Here is a 17794-nt window from a genome sequence, read left to right as displayed (position 1 = left end):
CCCTGTGAAGTGCAGGCACCAAGGAGAAGGACCGCTGCAGACCTGCAGAGACCGAAGCCATGAACACAGGGCCACCAGATGCCGGGAGGGGCAGGAAGACTCCTCCCCAGAGGCTTCGGAGGGAGCCTGGCCCAGCCCTGACAGCTGTGAGAACTCTTTTCAGGCCGGTGCCGCAGCTCACTAGGCTAATCCTCCACCTTGCGGCGCCGGCACACCAGGTTCTAGTCCCTGTCATGGCGCCAGATTCTGTCCCGGTTGCCCCTCTTCCAGGCCAGCTCTCTGCTGTGGCCAGGGAGTGCAGTGGAGGATGGCCCAAGTGCTTGGGCCCTGCACCCCATGGGAGACCAGGAGAAGCATCTGGCTCCTGCCTTCAGATCAGCGTGGTGCGCCGGCCGCAGCGCGCCGGCCGTGGCGGCCATTGGAGGGTGAACCAACGGCAAAGGAAGACCTTTCTCTCTGTCTCTCTCTGTCTACTCTGTCAAAAAACAAAACAAAACAAAAAACAAAACACCAGCTTGTGCACCCAAGATGTACTTCATGATGAAAATACAACTCTTTGGAAGCCCCACTGGGACCCGATTAGAGGAAAGAGGACCCCGGGGTGTTTTCTGTAGGAAGCAGCCCGATTCCCCGCGATGGAACACTTCTCGTCCTGCCCCTGCACTTCTCGCGATGCATCCCTCCCTCCCTCCCTCCCTCGGATTAGTCGTACCTACATCTTCACAACTTCCTCCAGCAGAGGGTCATCTCCTTAAAGACCACAGCCCAGCCTGGCTGCTGGACTTTTTTTTTTTTTTAACCCTTCCAAGGTATCCAGCTTGATTTAGTACAGTGGATGCTTGGTTGAAAACAATGCACTTTTTTTTTTTTTAAAGAGACCATCTGAATATCCGCGTGAAAAGAGGTAACTCACAGAAAACACCACTAAAGGCCTGCACAGTGGAACCCCTCTAAGGATCTGCTTCACAGAAACTTGTTTTCTGAAAAATAAGCTTACTAACTGTTTGCACGTGGGCGGAGGCTGTGTCTGTGTAGCTGGCCTCTTCCAGCAGGGGGGAGGTCGCCCCGTCACCCTGACTGCCGGGTCACTTTTGTTGGCAATCTCTTCTTAAGGTTGAACAGAGGTAAACTTGAACCCTGTAATGCAGATGCTGACGACATTGAACACCAGGACTCAACTGAGGCGGAAGAACTCTTGCATTTTACTCCTGATGAGGTCATCGACATCAGGAAGCTGTAACTGTGGTAACTCAAATAGATTTTTTTTTTTTTAAATGGTGACACCTTTTGCAGGGGAGCCCCCTGGCTTGCTCTCACCCTGCCCAGTGGACAGCCTTAAAAAGCACAGTTGAGGCCGGCGCCGCGGCTCACTAGGCTAATCCTCACCTAGCGGCGCTGGCACACCGGGTTCTAGTGCCGGTTGGGGCGCCAGTTCTGTCCCGGTTGCCCCTCTTCCAGTCCAGCTCTCTGTTGTGGCCAGGGAGTGCAGTGGAGGATGGCTCAGGTGCTTGGGCCCTGCACCTTCATGGGAGACCAGGAAGAAGCACCTGGCTCCTGGCTTCGGATTTGTGCAGCACTGGCTGTAGTGGCCATTTGGGGGGTGAACCAATGGCAAAGGAAGACCTTTCTCTCTGTCTCTCTCTCTCACTAACTCTGTTAAAAAAAAAAAAAAAACAAACAGCACAGTTGAAGCCTTTGAGGCGCTGGTCTTACTGGAGTCACACGCTGTATGTCAATCTACAGCTCTGGGACGTGGCCATTTAACCAAAGGAATATCTGTTGTGTCTTCTAGATTGACTCCTAACACATCCACTTTTTTTTTTCGTCAACAAGTACATCAGCATGGAATTCACTGAGAGAGAATACGATGGGTGATATAAGCCAAGGTACAGTTAGCAAGACTGACAGCAGGTGCTCATCTCCGGTGGGCACACAGGAGGGGAAGTACACCTCTGTGGCTGTTAGATCAGACACCTGTGTCCCCAGTTCGTGGCTATGATCTGAGAGCTGATAAACAGTCACAGTCACCTCTGCATTTCTTTCCCGTCAGCAATATTTGTGCCCAGGTAGAAACTAGAAAGCATAGGGCCGGCGCGGTGGCGCACTAGGTTAATCTTCCGCCTGTGGCGCCAGCATCCCATATGGGCGCTGGTTCGAGTCCTGGCTGCTCCACTTCCAATCCAGCCCTCTGCTGTGGCCTGGGAAAGCAGTAGAAGATGGTCCAAGTCCTTGGGCCCCTGCACCCGCGTAGGAGACTTGGAAGAAGCTCCTGGGTCTGGATCAGCTCCGTTCTGGCCATTGCAGCCATTTGGGGAGTGAACCAGCAGATGGAAGACCTCACTCTCTCTTCCTCTCTCTATAACTCTTTCAAATAAATAAAATAAATCTTTAAAAAAGAGAGAGAGAGAGAGAGAGAGAAATCATCTAAATGACAACTATTTCTCATTTTACTGGAAATCAAATAAGCGTTGTTTTGCAAAGTTGCCACCGCCTGCTTGCTAGCCACGCGTATCCAGTGTGGCTGGGTGGAACGCCCACGTCCTGGAGGGGTTCCTATAGCTGATGCACGGGTAGACGTCCTCTCACCCACCTTTGTGCCATCACTGTGGATCTGTGTACTGTCTGCTGTTTGGCAGGTACGGGGGCCACCTGGGTCCAGGGGGGCACCCCTTAGACTCACAGCGTCTTCACCCTGTGCTCATGTTTCAAATAGAATATGCATGTTTTTTCCCTGAGGTAGAAATGCCCTTTTCTTTTCCAAGGTCAAGACCTGATATAAATTCATCAGATCCTGTTGTGAGGCAAGAGAAGTCGAAGAAGAGGGGGTGAGAGGAGGGAAGAGGAGGACCGGGAGGCTGCTACCACATATAAAGGCAAATAGCTGGGATGGTTCAGCTGTGAGCCATATAAACCAGGTAAAAAAGCAACTCTCTCCCTCTCTCTCCACACACGCATATGTACACACACACACACACACACACACACCCCTAATTCTAAATTCCCAAGTGCATGGCAAGAGAACACATGTCCTTGATATTGCAATGGCCACCGACGTCATCACGAAGTAACTTCTCCCGGGGTCACTGCTCTCGAAGTCCCAATTTGAAATGAGGGAATCTTCAAAAAGTTCGTAGAAAATGCACATTATGTACAAAAGATGCACGGATTTCAATTTTTTTTTGTTTTGCATCAGAACTAGGCTTTTCATCCCATTTTTACACAAACTCTGGTAATCTGACAAAAATTGTCTGATTTTTAAAGGGCTGTGAATTTAGGTATAGCAAATCCAGCAAGGTTAAATCTTTGAAATAAAATATCCTGGTGGCTAAAATACATATAAATCATGGAAATGAAAAATCAAATTTTTCCTATGAAACGAACTATTCTCAATTCTTGTGTTTCCCTTTTATCAAATAATGTACCGTAAAAGTGACCAATCTGTAAGTGAGCAAGGTTCCTAAGTAAATTTGCCCCTGCTTGCCTCCCACAATTTCCCAACACTCCAGAAACTGTAAAAGTCTCTAAGTATTTATCTCTCGTGTCATCTGAGAACATAACGGAATGAACAGCCAAGCTGACAAGTATGCAGGAGCTGAGGGCTTGGGGGAGATTCGAGGGCTCTCAGAGCTAGGTCACAGGAAGTGGCTCCATAGCCCGACCAGAGCTCACGCCTCCCGGCCGCCATGGTCCAAGGAGGAGCAGAGGCCCTGGGAGGCTGGACCTGTCCAGGAGGTGCAGCAGCACCAGGTACTGTATGCACAGTTTCAGAACAGCCATGAGCAGCCGAAGGCCCACTGGCTGGCTCTGGCAGAACGTATGCCTTCTGTGTGGGACTAGAACACACATTTTAAAAATTCAGGGACCGGCGCTGTGGCATAGTGGGTTAAACATCTGCCAGCAGTGCCAGCATCCCAGATGGGCACCGGTTCAAGTCCTGGCTGCTCCACTTCTGATCCAGCTACCTGCTGATGGCCTGAAAAAGCAGCAGAAGATGGCCCAAGTCCTTGGGCCTCTACACCCACGTGGGAGACCTGGAAGAAGCTCCCGACTCCTGGCTTCAGATTGGCCCAGCTCCAGCTATTGTGGCCATTTGGGGAGTGAACCAGCAGATGGAAGACCTCTCTCTCTCTCATTCTCTCTGTAACTCTGCATCTCAGGCAAATAAATAAATCTTAAAAAAAAAAAAAAAAGTTCGGTAGTGTGGGGCCACTGTCCCCCATGGAGGCCGTGCTGGGGTCATCCAGCTGCTCCGAGGTTTGTTTCTCGGGGATGCCGATGGGGATCCCACAAAGTGACTGTTTTTGGTGGAGGCAGGCAGCCTGCGCAGTGATGGGGGCACCCTATGGAAACTGAGGCACCCATGGTCTGGACCGGTGCTACCGCTGATGGCCACGCGGCAACCACACACACAAAGCCCTGAGCCAGGGCTGTGGGCGGCTCGGGCACGGCTGACCCACGTGGTGATAATTAGCTCTTAATTGTTGCTTCTGAGATCCTGCCTCGTTCCCCACCGGGTGGCCAGCGCTTGGAAGGAAAGGCGTCTACGTTCTGTGGGTCTCCCAGAGTACTTCGCTCAGGATGGCTTCGTAACCAGAGGAAGAACCAAGCTTTGTTTCAATCAAGCCCATATCATTCCCTGGAAAGAGGAACCATGTTTTCCACTAGTTAAGACTTCATTGTAGAATACGTTTAGAAAGTGAAAACCATGGGGCCGGCGCCGGCATCCCATATGGGCACCGGGTTCTAGTCCCGGTTGCCCCTCTTCCAGGCCAACTCTCTGCTGTGGCCTGGGAGTGCAGTGGAGGATGGCCCAAGTGCTTGGGCCCTGCACCCACATGGGAGACCAGGAGAAGCACCTGGCTCCTGGCTTCGGATCAGCGCGGTGCGCCGGCCGCGGCGGCCATTGGAGGGTGAACCAACAGAAGGAAGACCTGTCTCTCTCTCTCACTGTCTATAATTCTACCTGTCAAATTAAAAAAAAAAAAAAAAGTGAAAACCAGAAGCCGACAGGTGGACTTTTTTTCTAAGTAGAATGCTGAAAACAGCATACAGTGGATACCAAGTGAGGTTGAACTAAACACCTGCTTGGGGTTTATGTCACAGCTGCCTGGTCAGGACAGGTGTTTGATGCCTGGTTCAGTCCTAAAAGTTAGGGGCTGGCACTGTAGTGTAGCAGGTAAAGCCACAGCCTGCAGTGCCAGCATCCCATATGGGCGCCGTTTCCAGTCCCGGCTGCTCCACTTTCGATCCAGCTCTCTGCTGTGGCCTGGAATAGCAGTAGAAGATGGCCCAAGTCCTTGGGCCCCTGCACCTGCATGGGAGACCTGGAAGAAGCTCCTGGCTCCTGGCTTCGGATTGGCGCAGCTCGGCTGTTGTGGCCATTTGGGGAGTGAACAAGCAGATGGAAGATCTCTCTCTCTCTCTCTCTCTCTCTGCCTCTCCTTCTCTCTATGTAACTCTAACTTTCAAGCAAATAAATAAATCTTAAAAAAAAATTAGCCTGTTTGACAAACAGGGCAGGCAAAGCTAAAATCTGCATTTTCCTCTGGCCTTAGCGACTCCCGTGGTGAACCTGACAATGCTGACCCTCCCAAGTCCTGTGGTGACTCCCAGTTGCTGGGGCTAAGGCACTTCTATGTCCCCGTGCTGGGGACCTCAAGGATCCTGGCTTTGTATTCCACATCTGCAAACTCTTGGTTATGTTAGCATTGGGTTGTGCACCCAAACTCGGCCGACCACGAAGCCCGAGTTTCTGTTTGACAGGCTGCGGTTCTACAGGTCCACACGGGGTGCACACACACCAGCCGGCACTGGGAGAAGAGTCGACGATTCTGCCAGCTCATCCTAAACACGCAAAAAAAGCTTTGGCAAGCGGCCAACGCCCTTCAGTGCGGGTGGGTGAGGGACCGCGGGGGAGGCTGGGAATGCAGGAGACTGGAGGGAGGAGGAGTGGCCAAATGCCTCCTTGCCGCCTGGTGCCTGAAGGGGACCGGTCCTGCGGGCTGGGCTGCAGCCTCCACACCCCTCACTGCCCTGAGGGAGACCTTGGAATCTCTCCCTCCTTCATCGCACACACTCCAAGCGTGCACACTTGACACACCCTGGGTGTTGAGAATCAGCACGCAACACGTCACATGCCGTGTGTTTACTGCGTGAATGCTGACGGTCGCCACGGTGACTGTCTGCAGACGTATTTCGGTGTGGTTGAAAAACACTTTTGAGTTACACAGATCTGGGTTTCTCAGGCCTGCTGTGTGACGCCGGGCAGGGCGTGTGGGCCCCCTGAGCCCCAGCTTCCTCCTGGTAGAATCAGGCTCTCTCTACACACAAGGTAGAGAGTGAAATACCCGGGCGTGCAGCATGCGAGTGGCCCTTTGTAGTTGCAAATGGTTCAGCCGCAGGAAGGACACTTTCACATTGTGGTACAGCTACTGCCACCACCCACGTGCAGAACCTTCGCGTCTTCTCACGCCGAAACTCTGTGTTCAGCAGACACCGTCTCCCCAGCCCCCCTTCCTCCGGCTCTGGTGCCCACCATTCTACGTCCTGCCTCCCCGAAGGCAGCTCCCCCAGTGCCTCAGGTAAGTGGGACCACCCAAGGCTCACGACACCATCCTCGCAGGGTGGTTAAGCCGGCCCCATGAGATCCCACTTCTGAGTGCCTGCCCTGGAGCTGGCCTAAAAGAACTCAATAAACATCACTGTCTTCCCTCGTCCCCTCCTTGGCACAGGTGTGTGTCCGTCTTTCACCCACTACAGCCCCAGCTAGCAGCTGGGAGGCGTCCGTCCTTATGGGTTAAAATGCATTTCCTAGACCCAGAGCCAACATGGTCTCTCCTGTGTGTCTGCCAAGCCACAGGGGTGGGAACAGTGCACAAGTGACTCGTCCTGCTCCGTCCCCCTCCTCTCCTGATGTTCAGGCTCCCCTAACAGCAAGAGTACACCATCCCGTGGCTCACGAGGGTGCCGGTGCTGGGGGTTAGGCTCTGCCTCAAGTTATTTTAGAAGCACTCAGCAAGCAAGCCACACCTCACACAGCCAAACTGACGCTCCTAATCGAACACGTATGAGCAGAGAAGCAGCCCTCCTGGAGACAGACGGAGCAGAGTTAGGAGCACAGAGGATTCCAGGAGGATGGTTATGGGGCTCCACGCAAGGCCAAGCGCTCCGAGTGACATCGCGGCTGATGGTGGCTTGGGTGGCAGCGTGGCAGCGTGGACCTTGCTGATGGCGCTGTCCACCGATGATGACTTTCCTGCTTTCTGTGCCTCCCCAAACTCCCAGCAGCCTGGCTGTTTCCACTCGAGTCTGGGGTCTGCTTCTCAAATGCCACCACCCTTTCTGGAATTACGGCTCGAGTCTGCCCAGCAGAGAGGGGATCTGCGTTTCACTCCAGATAAGGGAGCCCAAGACTGCTGCACACTCCTTGCAAAATGTGTCTGATAGACAAAATGACTCTCTCCTCGGATTGGTTATGTTCCCCTTAAAATCTAGATGGCCGGCGCCGCAGCTCACTAGGCTAGTCCTCCGCCTTGCGGCACCGGCACACCGGGTTCTAGTCCCGGTCAGGGCGCCGGATTCTGTCCCGGTTGCCCCTCTATCAGACCAGCTCTTTGCTGTGGCCAGGGAGTGCAGTGGAGGATGGCCCAAGTGCTTGGGCCCTGCACCCGCATGGGAGACCAGGAGAAGCACCTGGCTCCTGCCATCAGATCAGCGCAGAGCGCCGGCCGCGGCGGCCATTGGAGGGTGAACCAACGGCAAAGGAAGACCTTTCTCTCTGTCTCTCTCTCTCTCTCACTGTCCACTCTGCCTGTCAAAAAAAAAATTAAAAAAATTTTTTTTAAAAAAATCTAGATTATTTCTAAGTAGTCTGCATCCTCCTTTCTAGTAAATTCTGCAGCTTAACTCAGATTCACAAAGACACCTCCAGGGGGCAAGAGAAGCGAGCATTCCCAAGAATGGTGTGGAGGGCACCAGGGACAGGGGATCATGGGAGGTTTGTCTTCCTTTTAGAAAACATTTAGTTTTAGAATTCTTCATGCAAATCAGACGTTTAGAAATCGAATACTTTTTTTTTAAGATTTATTTATTTATTTGAAAGTCAGAGTTACACAGAGGGAGAGGAGAGGCAGAGAGAGAGAGAGGTCTTCCATCCGCTCGTTCACTCCCCAATTGGCCGCAACAGCTGGAGCTGCGCTGATCCGAAGCCAGGAGCCAGGAGATTCCTTCGAGTCTTCCCATGTGGGTGCAGGGGCCCAAGGTCTTCGGCCATCTTCTACTGCTTTCCCAGGCCATAGCAGAGAGCTGGATTGGAAGTGGAGCAGGCGGGACTTGAACTGGTGCCCACAAGGGATACCCGCACTGCCGACGATGGCTTTACCCGCTACGCCACAGCACCGGCCCCTAAAAATCGAATTCTTAACATGCATGATGTAGACTCAAGGAAGAACGCTAGTCACTGGATGATGACGTAGAGTCGGCTTGCGGTCAATGACAACCCCTCCGTCACCCACTCGTCTATTTCTGCTCACGGCCACAGCACCTATGAAGGCACCGTGTGTGCTCCAGCTGCGCCCGGACAGGAGGTGGGGTTTGGGGGTTCAGGTGTGGCACCCTAATAGGGCCTGAGGTTCTGCAGTGTGCTGCCCAGAGTGAGTGCTGCAGGGATGAGCGGCCTGGGTGTCCACGGTGAAGCAAGGACCAGCAGGGCCACCCTTGGTCCCTCTTCCAGCCCTCAGTTCTAGCTGTTCTCTTGCTGAAGCCTTGGAATTCCCAGAGCTCCCAATCCCAGCTTCCGAAGATCGCTCTGTCACCTCCGTGGTGGCCTCCTGGCCTGTGACCGTGTTGCAATGGCACCAATTCCCTGCTCAATGAGGGTTTTTTTTTTTTTCCGTTTAAATCATTGCACTGAGGGTGGGGCTGGGGATGAGCCTGAGCAGTGTCCCCCCCTCCAAATCCACTTCCATGCATGCGGGGTTGCTTGCAAAGAGGGTCTCTGCAGATGTTATCAAGTTAAGAGGACATCCCACTGGTGAGCAAGGACTCCAAGTCCAGTCCTGGTGCCTCCGTAAGAGCAGGGAGGTGAGGGCCCAGGAACACAGGTGCACAGGGATAAGATTCTGCAACCCACGGCCAGAATGAGTGATCCGTCCACAGAGAACTCCAAGCACTGACAGTAACTCCGGACGCCAGAGAGAGGCCCGGAACAGACTCCCACAAAGCCTCCAGAGGACCCACCCTTGCAGCCTCCGTGAGCTTGGCCTCCTGAGTGGAGGGCCTGGGGCTTGAAGCCACCTGGTTTGCTTCATTAGGGCAGCGGTGGGAAGCAGGTGCGGCTGTCTCTCACGCCCTGGGGCCTTTCTGTGTTGGTACCACGTCACACCGACCCCTTGTGGCTGCGACTCGCTCACCATCGACAGAGAACAATCCCCGGAACCCGTCCCAGGGAGCAGCTTCCGGGCTGCACCTACAAGCTTGGGAGGATAAGAAGATGCTCTGTTTATTTTCTGTAACACATGCCGAGCTCCTGGGCCAACGTTTGGGAAATGCCATCAACCCAGACGACGAGATGAGATGTCGCCTCTGATGCTGCCTCTCATCATCAAGCCCTGGTCCTGCAAATACTCACACGTTCCCGAGAAGGTTCAGAGACAGAGACATGCACCCTGCGAAGCTACAGGTGGCAGAGATAACCTCAACCTTGAATTTGGAAGAATGCCAGTCCTAGGGCGGATTATTCAACGAAGAGCTCTGCTGGACAGGTGCTCCCAGTCCGAGACGCATGAGGCCAGCCAAACACGACGTGGTCCAGCAGCAAATCCCTTCCGCCTCGCTCCATCTGGTTTTACTGTGCCAGTCGGGCGCATCTCTCCATGGTGTTCCGCATACAAGCAGTATCCACGAGATGGCAAAGGGTGTGTTAACAGTGGCTTCGTGGTCCAAGGACTTTGCACACAGCACAGCTGGACAGGTTTCTTCAGGAACTTGTATGGGACTTCTCAAAGGCCTTGCCCTATGCCTACTGGACACAAGATCTTCCTAGTTAGAATAGCTCTTACTATTGGGAGAGACACTAGTGCTTTTCAGAACCACCTTTTTATGTACATGAAGGGAACACATTTCTTGTATTTTATACACACAGGTTTAAGAACATAATGACATTTCCCATCCTACTCTTCCTCCCTTGCTACTCCTTCCTTTCTTATTTTTCTTTTATCAGAACCACTTTTGATAAGTCCTGGTTGACATGCGTCTCAAATCATCTCACTCTTCATCTCGCTTTACAACGTTTTCTCTAGGGGCTGATTGTGGCGGTGTAGTGGGTTAAGATACCACCTGTGACGCCAGCAGCCCATTTAGGTGCTGGTTCGTATCCTGGCTGCTTGACTTCTGATCCAGCTCCTTGTTAATGTGCCTGGGAAAGCAGTCGAAGATAGTCCAAGTAATTGGACCCTTCCACCCACGTGGGAGGCCCAGAAGAAGTTCCTGGCTCCTGGCTCTGGCCTGGCCCCACCTTGACTGATGTGGCCATTTGAAGATTGAACCAGCTGATGGAAGATCAATCTCTCTCTCTCTCTCTAACTCAGCCTTTCAAATAAATAATATTTTTTAAAAAAACTTTTCTTTAGTAATTCCACTTAGAGATGTTTTCTATCCATGTCAAAAATTCACGTCCTTGGGTCCTGTGCAGTGGTGTAGCAGGTTAAGCCATTGCCTGTCACACCAGCATCCCATATGGGTGCTGGTTCAAGTCCTGGCTGCTCCACTTCTGATCTAGCCTCTGCTAATGTGCCTGGGAAAGCAGCAGAAGATGGCCCAAGTGCTTGGGCCCCTGTAACTCATGTGGGAGACCTGGAAGAAGCTCCTGGCTGCTGGCTTTGGCCTGGCCCAACCCTGGCCATAGTGGCCAATTGGAGAATGAACCAGTGGTTGGAAGATTGATCTCTCTTTCTAACTCTGGCTTTCAAATAAATAAAAATACATCTTAAAAAAAATCATGTCCTGACAAACTCTCTAAAATATCCCATGAGTTGTAAATACAGATAAAATGACTTACTTCCCAGATGGGGACTATGTATGATACACAGTAAGAAAAAAACCAGCCTGCTCTTGTGTTTACTAGCAGGTGAACTTGGGCAAAGCTCAAGCCTCTGAGATTTACAGCATTGCCAAGATCCTTGTAGGCACGAAAGCCATACCACACCACCTGGCGCGTGGTGAGTGGTTAATGACAGCATTTAGTACCATCAGGTGTCAAATGCCTTCAAGGAGCTGGGATTCGGTTGGCAAGGGGAGTCTTGCACCTGTGAAGGGATGCACCTGGTGGGTAGGGCCCAAAGGCTGGTAAACACGCATATGTGGGGACAGTAAATGGCACACCCAACCACATACACGTTGGGTAACAGGCTGGGGTAGACGAAAACCCCGAGTGATGTTAGGACCCCGTGGCGGCTCCCTGTTGTCCTTCGTCTTGTCCCCTGAGTGAAAGCAACCCGGGGTGAGCGTGCAGGGCAGTGAGCGGCACTGAACGGACGTGGGTTCAACTTGTGGAGTACGGCCAGGGCGGGTGGCCCAAGTGCACACTTCAGGAGGAGCCTTTCCTTGCGTGATGCGAGAAAGGACGTCCTAGCATGGGAAGTCGTCCCACGATGGTGTGGCACTCGGGGTGCTGCCTCCTCGTGACGGCAGGTGCTCCCCCTCGGGCTGGAGACTCTCCGTGGGTACAACACGGGGGGGAGCGCAAGGTGGTGGGATCAGAGTCTTCAAAACCATCCTACGGCCAACGGTTCGTGGTCCCAGGTGACGATCGTGAATCAGCGAGGCAGCACAGAGATCCATTTTTAGGATTTTCCAGTAGTGAAGATGGAGGCACAGAGACGCCAGAAGTGGTCCTATGAGCACATTTTAAGTCCTGGCTTCATCCTTGGTGACCTGGGTCGATCAGGGAGTCTCACAGACACTCACCTGCCTTGCCCATAAAATGGGATGCTGATGCTTGATTATTAACATGATCAAAGCTGGTCCACAGTATCCATGGGGGATTGGTTCCTGGACCCCACAAGGATGCCGAAACCCACAGATGCTCCTAGGAGTTCCTCATATAACATGACATATTTGCACATGACCTACACCTATTCCCCCATATACTTCAAATTATCTTCCTATTACTTGTAACACGCCAGACAATGAAAATGCTATACAAATGGCTGCCAAACTATATTCTTTATGGAATATGATGACAAGAAAGTCTCAGGGCCAGCATTGTGGAACAGGGAGTAAATCCGCTGCCTGTGACGCTGGCATCCCATATGGGCACCAGTTCCTGTCTTAGCTGCTCCACTTCCAATCCAGCGCCCTGCTAATGCGCCTGGGAAAGCTGCAAAAGATGGCCGAAGTGCTTGGGCCCCTGCACCCAAGTGGGAGACCTGGAAGAAACTCCTGGATCCTGGCTTTGGCCATTTGGGGCTGAACCAGCAGATGGAAGACCTCTCTCTCTTTCTGCCTCTCCCTCTCTCTCTGTAACTCTGACTTCCCAATCAATCAATCAATCAATCATATTCAGAACAGATGCAGGTTTTTTTTTTTTTTTCTCCAAGTATTTTGATTCACAGTCGGATGAATCCGAGAGTGTGGCAACCGTGGATAGGCACGGGAGACTTAACAGATCTTCTGCCAATCCTGGTCTTCCTAATTTTTTTTTCTGAAAACCCCTGCAGAGAATATTCTCCAGGGAAGACAGAGGGATGTCTCCCTCCCCCCCGCCCTGTTAGGTAGAGGGCAGGTCTAGGAGGGAGCGTAAGGTGACAAGGAATAGAAACAGGAATACAGGTGAATTCAGTGAACGTCCCCCAGTTACTCCATTTACTCGTAGGCATCACCAGCCCCACCAACCCCATCCTGAGTGATCCAGAAATGCCTGCCGCTGGGCCTTGGTGACTGGCACTGTGGCTGAGACAGGCACGCCATCCCCTGGAGGCGGCCACACGCTCAGCGCTCACATCCGGCGCTGGGCACAGCCGTGCGCCCGTCACCTAGGAGGAACTCACTGCTGTGGTTCAACAGAAGCGTGCACTCCCGCAGACAGAGCATGGGGCCTCTTTGCAAACAAACGCCATTTCTATTTCGCTTAGCCGTGTGGTGGATGACTGGGGAGGGGACAGTGGGGGAGGTGGAGAGGGGAAAAATCCACTGGCCTTCAGCAAGTCCCTTTTTTTTTTTTTGACAGGCAGAGTGGACAGTGAGAGAGAGAGACAGAGAGAAAGGTCTTCCTTTGCCGTTGGTTCACCCTCCAATGGCCGCCGCGGCCGGCGCACCGCGCTGATCCGAAGCCAGGAGCCAGGTGCTTCTCCTGGTCTCCCATGGGGTGCAGGGCCCAAGCACTTGGGCCATCCTCCACTGCACTCCCGGGCCACAGCAGAGAGCTGGCCTGGAAGAGGGGCAACCGGGACAGAATCCGGCGCCCCGACTGGGACTAGAACCCGGTGTGCCGGCACCGCAAGGCGGAGGATTAGCCTAGTGAGCCATGGCGCTGGCCTCTGCAAGTCCCTCTTAACAGCTAGTGTTAGCACAGGTTCTCAACGCCCCGTCTCAGCCCAGGCGGCTGGAGTTCACACTGAACATGCTGGGTGAGCCTGGCCTCTCAAACACATTACAGAGAATCCACAAAGAAGCCAAACTGTGATTTGAGCGCCATTTTTTTTAAACTTCATAACAACAAAAAAATAGATTAGAGCTCCATCTGAATAAAATGTAATAATTTAAACATTTATTGATTCACTACTTTATATTTTATAAAATCAAACTACAAAACGGCTAACACGTAAGATCTGCAAAACATTGATCTCGCAAGAGGAATTTTTCATATTCAAGTTTTGGGTATAATAAAAAAATATTATAAACTCTGAAATCAAGTAACGTTTGAGGAATACCTGTAAGCAAGTTTGAACCGGCTTAATCAAGCTTACGGCATGACTCATGACCAACTTACTGAGAACTTATTTGCAGAAAGAAAACTTCATAAGAGAGATTCACCTGCCAGAAGTCGGCCACGGTAGCGGGAAGTGGTCCTTGGGTGGCGATATAGGCAGGATTCCTTGGGTCGTGATCCATCTGCAGAGACAAGATAACCGCACAGGGACTGAGTTAGGAAGTCACGCTGGACCTCAGGGGGACGTGAGGGCTGTGCACCCTGCATCAGCAGCTCCTGCCACGGGGTCACAACCCCAGGGCCCCTCAGCTTCCTCGCCTTCACCGATGCAAGTGAGTATCCAGGCACAGGCAGAATCGTGAGCCAGGGCAAACACATCTAAGATGCTTCTTACACCTGATGTGGAGGTCGGAAGAGCAGCTTCTACAGAGACGAAGACCAGGAGCCCCGTGAGAGCCGATAGCAAGCCATCAATCAGCCCACCTAACAGATGCAGCCGGGTGGACCGCACTGCCAAGGTTGCAGGCGATTCCAGCACAGCACAGCCACGGTGCCGTTGCAGGCAACTTCCAAGCCCACCCCAGGCTAGGAGCTGTGTTTGGAATAACGAGCCCACGTCTTGGCACTGTGGGTGCTGGGCTAGAGAGGCGACAAACGTTAGCTCTTAGGAGTAAGGGCCCTGTGGACCAATCTGCCTCCTGGGTCCCCAGAACAGTGAGCTCATCTCATGTAGGGGCTTGTGTTCATTTACTGGGAGAAGAGAGCCCAGGCAAAGACAGTTGTCTGGGCCTGGCTGAAGCCCAGGGTGGCAGGTACTTCCCAGGAACTCATTTTCTGTTCCGTTTCTCACAAAGAAGAATGCAACTGTGGGCTTTCTGGCTGGCTGATTTGTTGGCTGGCATCCTGCTAACTCCAACAGGGCGAGTGCGGCTTAAAAGACCTTCATTACAGCATGGAATCCAAGGAATGACTACTGAAAAGGAACACGAGAGGCAGGGGTAATGGTGCAGTGAGCTAAGCCACCCCTTGGGGACACCTGCAACGCATACTGGAGTGCCTGGGATGGAGTCCTAGCTCAGCTTCCAATCCAGCTTCCTGCTGATGCACACGCTGGGAGGCAAGAGCTGCTGGCTCAAGTGCTTGGGCCCCTGCCACCTGCATGGGAGATCTGGGTGGAGTTCCCGGCTCCTGGCTTCAGATCGGCCAGCTTGGCTGTTGCTGATATCTGGGGAATAAACCAGTGGATGAAAGACCTCTCTCTCTCTTTCTCTCTCTCTCTGCTTTTCAAATACTTAAAAAAAAAAAATGGAAAATGAGAACAAAGCCCAGAGAAGCAAACAGTATTAAGGCACATTGAGGAAGACAGACAGACAGGGCTCTGAGCCCCAGTGGTCAGTCCTGGCCACCTCGCCAAAGCACAGGCGACATCTGGCCATCATTCCCATCCCCAGGACTGAGCCCCACTCCCCTACCTCCCAGGAGACAGGAGACAGCATGAGGCTCCGCTGGTGGAACCTCACCTTTGGGCAAGACGGCTGACTACTCCTCAGATCTATATCCTTGCGGGTCTAGAACTGGAGTTTACTCCTTTGAGGTCAGAGTTTGATGTAAAATTTAAAATGCTCAGTCTTCACAGATGATGATTAAGGATACATTTTCTGAGAAAGCTGTGCAGCTCTGAGTCAACACGTGAGGACATCGGTGGGAAATGCCGGTGCCACCTTAAAGCTCAGCTCTGCCTGCAGGCAGCACCCCTCTCCCGGCGACCCCCGGTGAATCTGCGCACAGCCCATCAGCACTCTCCACAATGACGGCTGTCAGCATGAAAGAATGCATCAAGTGCACCTTATAATTATGTGCGCCATAAAAGAGGGGAGACACATAAAGGAACAGATGTAAGTTATTCTAACAGAACAACAAAATGACGCTAGCCGGGGGCTGGGGAGGGGGGGGGAAGCCAGCGAGAAAAGCTTTTTGTGCATCTAATTTAGTGATTCATAATTAAAACCGGACCTCGTTTTGAAATCCACCACAACACACACAATACAGGTAAAATTATGTTACTCTCGCTGAAAGCCCCAATTAAAATGTTTCAGTGGGTAAACGCTTAGCAGAAATAAGTTTTGATTTTTCTGAAATGTGCATTTGTCGGGGGTGACAGCTATTTACGGAGACCCCGTCTCTTCCCCGCACGTAGCCGTGCAGCAGAGACAAAACCCCACCTCCTTCTGCAACGTGTTTTTTCACCCCAGCGGCTTAGACAGTGACACATCTTACAAAGCCTCGCGTGTACAAACTGGCACATCTGGTTGCTTCCAAAATACGGCATACGTGATTTAAGGTGAAGCAGTGGGCGGAGTTTCGGGAGGATCAGCAAGGCAACTTTCGTGCTAGGTCTCCGCTGTTCCACGTTTCAAACGCCTGAAGCCCATCACCCACTCAGATGCCCAAGACAGAAGCCACGAAGGCAAGCCACGAGGGAGGAGACACTGACAGCGGTAGCGCCCCCGCCGCGCTCCACGGCGCTCACGTGGCTGCCACTGGGCAGGCGGCAAATAGCACAGTGATCACACGGTGGGGGAGATGTGTCATCAGTTTAACAATACTTCAGAAGACAATCACAATTATTTCATTCTAGGCACACTCGGTGGAACAGGGAACAAGCCTGGACAGGAGCACTCTGTACACGTAGCCGCTCTAAGGGAACAGAGAGCCCTATCCCGGCTTTATACAATCTCTACTGAAAACAACTAACGCGAGCGTTCAGCTGAGCAGTGTTACACGATTTAAGGTTTTCAAGGCAGGAGAAGCATACGTGGGTGCTTCAAAAAGTTCACGGGCTGAAAAGCTAAGTTTATTTTGGTGCAAAACATTTGAAACCCACGCGTGATTTTTTTTCATGATTTGCATCTTCACACTACGTGTTTTCCATGAACTTCCTGAAGGCTCCTCCCACACCTAAGTTTCCACGGACACTACACCTTGTCCGACAGGAGGAGCACCTGCTTGGCAAATGCATCTGGCTTCCCCGTTTGGTGATAAACCCCTGCTTCCTCTGCTCCTTGCACTTCATCCTCCCCTCCTCCTTTCTCCTTGTTTGCCACGTCTTTGTCGTGCAGCGTCTAGTTGTAGGACTGTGTTATTAGTCTCGGACTCCAGGAACAGCACGCCCACGGAGGAAGTCAGCTCAAGTCTCTGGGCCTCAGTCTCAGTGTCTTGAACGTGAGGATGGCTGGGGAGCAGGGACGATGGACAATAGGACGTCGAAGGGCCCCTTAGCCCTGGAATTCTATGTGCAGACTCCTCTATGCTTACATGCGTGTGTGTGAGCGCTCTGGCTGTAACCCTGACAACCTGTACATTTAATAAGGGAAGCACCCGGCTATTGGGTGGCCTCAGGACTGGTAGCACCAGCCTATATTCTCCTGATCGGGACCTGCGTAAGAAGGAAGAACTCTGAACAGGTGAGCGCCCAGTTTATGTGCTTTCCAGTGTTGATGAGCAGCGGGGCATTTGAAGGGGTAACACGGTGGCATGGTTTTATTCAGCTGCTTTTTTCATATAAAGAGAGACCCCTTGCTTGTGCTGAATGTATTATCCCTTAGTGGGCTGATTTCTAGGGAGACATCAAACGAAGCTGGATACAAGCATGGTCTATTCTTACGTCTTTCTAAACGCATGGCAAAAAATAAGCCAACACTCTGCCTTAAGCTATGGGACGGCGATTATTAAATAAGCAGGAGTGGCTGACGTATTTTTTAGGAACTCTAATTTGCATTAAAAAAAACCTTAGCAATAATTTCCTCCAATAAATCGATTTGCAAAATGAAACATTCAGGCTGGCCCCGCGGCTCAACAGGCTAATCC

At 52.1% G+C, this 17794-nt stretch overlaps 1 protein-coding gene across 3 annotated transcripts in view; it reads right to left on the bottom strand.

Annotated features, from left to right (window-relative positions):
* The window catches only part of PTPRN2 (protein tyrosine phosphatase receptor type N2), a 1109078-nt gene that overhangs the window by 46139 nt on the left and 1045145 nt on the right, over window positions 1–17794 (bottom strand). For all 3 annotated transcript variants that reach the window (XM_089336860.1, XM_051857048.3, XM_089336861.1), the window contains one exon: window positions 14032–14109. In XM_089336860.1, the coding sequence (XP_089192986.1) occupies window positions 14032–14109 (78 nt within the window). The remainder of the gene's footprint in view (window positions 1–14031; window positions 14110–17794) is intronic.

The sequence above is a fragment of the Oryctolagus cuniculus genome, chromosome 7, assembly GCF_051225735.1.
Source record: "Oryctolagus cuniculus isolate XC-2025 breed Fujian yellow rabbit chromosome 7, ASM5122573v1, whole genome shotgun sequence".
NCBI lineage: Eukaryota > Metazoa > Chordata > Mammalia > Lagomorpha > Leporidae > Oryctolagus > Oryctolagus cuniculus.
Note: the sequence above shows the minus strand (reverse complement) of the source record. Positions and strands in the feature narration are given on the sequence as shown.